At 37.9% G+C, this 6,000-nt stretch overlaps 1 protein-coding gene across 1 annotated transcript; it reads left to right on the top strand.

Annotated features, from left to right (window-relative positions):
- Positions 1–1,472, top strand: LOC130742894 (protein EPIDERMAL PATTERNING FACTOR 1). Its single transcript, XM_057594993.1, has 2 exons — positions 1–216; positions 784–1,472. The coding sequence occupies exons 1-2, from the start codon at positions 123–125 to the stop codon at positions 1,020–1,022; spliced, it is 333 nt and encodes a 110-aa protein (XP_057450976.1). The 5' UTR covers positions 1–122; the 3' UTR covers positions 1,023–1,472.
- The last annotated feature ends 4,528 nt before the right edge of the window (positions 1,473–6,000 follow it).

The raw sequence follows: 6,000 nt of genomic DNA, 5'->3' as shown, positions 1-6,000 counted from the left end.
CCTTCCTTCATCATTCACCACTCAAGTGCATCTCTTAATTTATACTTCTCAGATACATTAAGAACTACGACTACCTATATCTCAGAAAAGTTGATCATCAGTAAATTGCGAGATAAGCAATAATGAGAAGGAGTTCTGTGTATGCTGCAGTGGTTCTTCTTTTACTCTACACTTCACTAATCATCTCCGCAAGGCACATAAGCCACTCACACTCACGTAAGTCTCCATTACTTACAACTTAGTGTGTGTTTGTTTTAACATTTTCATCCGTTCATACAAATTTCAATCCAGAAAAACAGAGTTTTCGATGGATTAAATGTGCTTTTAGTGAATGGAACTTAATTATATGTGTTTTTACTTTCATTTCAACTATAACCCAAACATACCCTTAATACCGTGTTTGGGAAAACTTACTTCTAGCGTAAAAGCACTTTTGTCTTAATGCAACGTACGTTTCCAACCTCAAACTTGTTTCTCTGTTGAGTGCATACAAATCCGTGAAATTAAAGTTAGTTTGCAAAATTGCCAACTTAACTAAATTTGAATTTCAATTACATCTATCTAAAATTATCCATTAACCATTTTTTTACAACTAACAATTTTTTTTTGAAACTACAACTAACATTACATTGAACACATATTATTTACAATATGCCGCTTATGCTTTAAAATTGATTTGCAGAAAATCTTTTAACTAGTGAATCGTGTTTTTTTGGTTCAAAGTGATGTATTAATTTAATTAACATGTTAATGAGGCTGTGGTAATTTTTTCATGTTAATCAGGAGGACATGGCGGACAAAGGGTGCATTGGGGAGGAAAAGTCCCAACAAAACATAGAAAAGGACCCGACACAATGCAAGTAGCAGGGTCAAGGTTGCCGGATTGTTCTCATGCGTGTGGGTCATGCTCGCCGTGCAGGTTGGTGATGGTCAGCTTCGTTTGTGCATCCATTGCAGAGGCTGAGTCATGTCCAATGGCTTACAAGTGCATGTGCCATAACAAGTCCTACCCTGTCCCATAGAATATGGATCATTAGATTTGGCACCCCAACCATTAGAAATGTCACCCCACTTACGGAAACTCAGTTTCCGAAATATTTCGGAAATAAGGTTTCCGAAGCACTTTTTTACTCAAAAGTGTGGTTTTTTACTCAAAAGTGTGGTGTTAGATGTATTTTGAACTAAAAATCACGAATTAATTTCGGAATCTAAGATTCTGAAATAATTCGGAACTTGAAAATCCGAAAATTAGGGGTGTGAAATCTAATGGTTGGGGTGGCAAATCTAGCTCTCATATATATATGCTAGACCAAATAGAGATCTTCCCATGTTTCAATTTTCAAGCTAAGACTTCTAGCCCCGTGTAACATATATGCGTCCTTTTTCCAGGTTTTCAGAGTCACTTTTTTCTCTGTCTTTTGTTGTTCAACATTGTAAACAGGGGTTTCTAGCTATGAGCATGGTTTTTGACATAATGGAAATCTTAGTATTGTCTATTTCTTTTTTCTAGTCCATGCGGAGGGAGGGAGGAGAGGAAGAGGGATGAAATTTTTACACCACAATATAACATTTGTTTCAAGTTTCAAAACATGTTCCCAAGGATATAGAGGGTTGGAGTGAATATGAGTTAAATTTCATTCACACCCTCTTATAAATGTGAATAATGAGGTGGAGAGAAATTAAAGAGAGATAAGAAAAAAATGGTGAAAAAGTACAAGATGTGATGATTGATATAATTGAAAAATAAGTGAAAAATAGATCCAAAATAAAATTGAAATGAAATGTGAATGAATCATAATTGAAGAAATATTCGCAACATTGATACTATGACTCTCGAGTATAAGTTATTCTTATAACCGTTATCATTTCCTTCATTTGATTCTAATGGAAGATGATGAGAATCTTATACATTAGTTTCTAAAAATACTAAACACATTAATTAACATATTTATAAATTTACATGGAAACAACCGTTCAAGTAATCATGTGATTTCCAACCTTGAAAGAACATGAAACTATATTTTTTACTCGAGTTTTGATACTCAAACATTAAAATAGTGCTGACCATTGTGGAACATTTCATTACTATGCCGGTTTTTAATTGCCAATACATTTTGTAGCGGCTATCAACTGTCACAAATGTAAATATCTAATAGTGAAATATATTGTTTTGATGTTTACCAATTTTTCGTTACTACTCTACCCATTTGTAATTGTACTGGTATGGGCTTATAGGGCGCATTAATTCTATAAGTGTCGAGAACTTAGGAAATATGCATTGCTGATATGAGCGTACCAACTTTGTAATATTGTGGGTTTTGCAATAATTGTACATATAATGGGTCGGGCGACCCATGATCCCAAGCGGATCAGAACCAAGCTATAAATATCAGACACCACCCAAGCGGTGGGGGATCTAACTTTTCACACATTTTCTCATTTTGTCAGTTTTCTATCGCTCTCAAACTGTTTAGCCCTTGCTTGATAGTTCCAGACCGGAACATTGGCGCCTACCGTGGGGCTTCTGTAAAACAAATCCCCACTACCACGAACAAGAGGCTATGGGATTTCTACTTCTAAGAGTGGAGGGCGAACAAAATTGAAGGAGAAACGATGCAATAAATCTCTGTCAAAATGTCAGTTTCAAAAGGAAATAATTCTTTGAAATCAAAGAGGAGGGCGAACGAAACTGGTGACATCAAACCAAAAATTCAACATAAGGAAACAATTTGAGGGAAAAGGGAAGGAGACGAAGAGGAGAACAGAAATTCGTGGTGGCGCGATCTTCAACGGCGGGGAGAAAGCCCAGACGTGGGTGAAATTTGATGCTTGATGACAGGATATGCAATACAAACCGCCGAAGCCCCAACTTTTGGGTTGAAGCCGTCCACTCAATATCAACCGTCAATGTCATTTTGTCTCAACCGCCACTTTGGAGTTGCAACCGCTCATTCCCGCCACATCTGAAGGATGACTCTTCAAGCCATTCGATTTCTTTGATCCCTATCTCTGACTCTTTTTCCTTTTAAAAGTTTCTTTGCACATTTCCATGGAGTCGATGCTCTCTTCTGGCTAGCAAATTTTCACCCGCTATTGTCATTTGTTTTGTGAAAATTGCAGATTTCAACATTGCACACAAAGTGTTTGATCAAATGCCACAATGAGATGTTGTTTCATTGCGAGTAGGGCGATGCAAATTGGACCGCCCTGACCAAGTCTCAAAGGGGCGAAAAGATATGACATCTGTGCCGGTGACTTTTGAAAGTGGTACCCTTTAAACTCACTCATGTTATCTGTTTATTCATAATCTTGGCCTTTTGGGGCTGTTTGTGCTATTAGTTGTTAAACTGATTTAACACTGTTTAAATATGATTCCACTACTATGCGATGTGAGGATTTATTTGAAACTGGATCTTTTCATCAATGATTTTAACTACAAGTGATTCTGGCATTTCGTATTCGTGCTTAGTGTTTTTTGAAAGTGAATCATTTGTTATTTTCCAAGGTCAGTTGACAAACTTTAAGAAAGCCTATATGTTCATCTTGAAAAGAATGAAGTATATTTAGTAACGTTTTTGAAACATCTGTACTTAAAACATGTTCTTTTTCTCGAGTTACATTTACATGATGAGTTTGTGACACACATGATGTTTGTATACATATTCTTGAGTTGCTCTTGTGTCGAAATTCTTCTTTGAAAGAGTGCAAGTGAGTGCAAGTCTTGGACGTTTTATTCTTCTGGCAAGTATTAAGTTTTACAAGATATTATTTTGTTATTGCAATTTTTAAAGACAAATAAAAGGAGATGAAGATTAGTTTTTCTTACTTTGGCGTGGAAATTAAAACATTGGGCGGAGAGCAACTAGTTTTGATATCGTCAATGTGTTATATTATATTTTATCTTAGACTAACAAGGTGATGAGTTGGCAGGTGATGAGTTGACTAAAAACAGTCAAATAATACAACATTATGCATTCTTTTCTCTACCCGGGCGGGAGAGTTTTTAATGAGGCATAATTCTTAAAACATTGCTTGAACAAGCATGTTCTTCATTTCTCCAACTTAGGTCTATCAATTGGGCGATGCCAGACAATTGAGATAAGAGTAAGACTCTTAAAACTAGAGCATCTGACCACGGATTCATAAGTACAACCTTGATTGGTTTAAGCTTACCCAATTCAAGCACAAAGTCTCCAAGCGAGCAAAAGCCTTGTTAGATCATCGATCAAAAACGAGCATAATGCCAAGAAATTAATTGACATTAACTTTCTTGGTGGAATCTTGATTAAGTTCAAGTGTTAAAACCTTATGAATTCAGAGAATAGTTGATAGAGAAATGATGAGATTGTTGGGCTAACAATATCGTTTTTACAAATGGTACAACCTACTACACACGTGAATTTTGAGGCTGTGAAGGGACAACTGGAGTCAACTTGCACGCGCTACACAAAGATTAAGAAGCAACAACAGAAGTTGAAATGACAAAGGAATGACTACTTAGCTTTTATGTCTTTGAATTTTTATTTGATTTTGGAGCCTGTGCGCCCATTATTTTATTTGCACATTTTTGGGCGTATCAATTACTTGTTAGTCTTTGTATAGTGTTGGGTGAGTTGATTACTTGTGGGCTCGAAAAGAAGACACACTTCGTCTTAAAGCTTTTAAGACTTGGTGTCTTGTGTACTGGTATGGGCTTATAGGGCGCATTATTTCTATAAGCATCGAGAACTTAGGAAATATGCATTGCTGATATGGGCGTACCAACTTTGTAATATTGTGGGCTTTGCAATACTTGTACGTATAATGGGCCGGGCGACCCATGATCCCAAGCGGGTCAGAATCAAGCTATAAATATCAGACACCACCCAAGCAGTGGGGGATCTAACTTTTCACACATTTTCTCATTTTGTCAGTTTTCTATCGCTCTCAAACTGTTTAGCCCTTGCTTGATAGTTCCAGACCGGAACAGTAATTATATTTAGTACGAACGAATGCAAGAATCCTCACAAAAGAGATGTGGTCCAATAAATGAATTTGGTAACAAACATGGAAGGTAATAAATATATTAAAAAACCAAGTACAATATATGGCAGACTATCTTTCTTGCATTTCTTCCCTTGAAGCTTTGGTGACAATAAGGATTTCTCATATTGTTTTTTTTTTGTCAATACTCATATTGTTTTAGTTAACTATTTTTGTTGGTCAATAAAGTGTAATAAAAGAATGGGTTCTGCAATAACCTGACCAGCCTGAAAAAAGAAATGGGCTCATTCAACTGCTTATAGCCTGTAGGACCTCCGACCCAAAACAATTATTTGTGGCCAACAACTCCTTTTAAGCGCACTAACTACTTACTGACCCAAAAAAATCTGCACTAACTACTTACTGAAATGTCCTAGCTATAAGACAAGCCGTCATCTTGATCGTGCAATTGTCTGCTAGGGTTTGCAACTGAACAGTGCGCCGTTTCTCCCCTTTGGGGGCTCCTCCCCTTTTGGGGGGCTTCTCCTCCTCTAGGGAGGCTCTTTTCCTGCTTTAGGTAGGTCTTTCTCCCACAACAGGTGGGTGTTTCTCCACATTAGGTGGATTTGCTTACCCAAATAAGTGGGTTTTTGCTTAGTTTTTGTTTGGATCCTCTTGGCCACCATAGCATCCGCCCTTGCCATCCCTCCCTCCACCTTGGCCGCCTCTCCCACCTCCATCTGCCAACGTTTGCCTTGCTGCAGATCCAGTGCTGAGAAGGTTCGACCACCACCTCAATGTCTCAGATGCCGTAAGAGCCACTGCAACACAGGCTGCCGCCGCAACCCAGATCTGAGGCCATCCTCTTCTTCGTTTTTTCAGGCAGAGATCTGGGCAGTAAGGTGAAAGCTTGGGTTGAAAGGTGAAAGCTTTGGTTTTGTTTTGTTTTGAAGAGGAAGTGGAAGTAGGGTTTGGGTCGTCCTCTGCGTGCTCTTCCTTTACTCCACTGGTTGGCTTGCTGTTTTCACACTCTTGTTG

The sequence above is a fragment of the Lotus japonicus genome, chromosome 3 (genome assembly GCF_012489685.1).
Source record: "Lotus japonicus ecotype B-129 chromosome 3, LjGifu_v1.2".
NCBI lineage: Eukaryota > Viridiplantae > Streptophyta > Magnoliopsida > Fabales > Fabaceae > Lotus > Lotus japonicus.
This window is presented reverse-complemented; position numbering and strand designations above follow the sequence as displayed.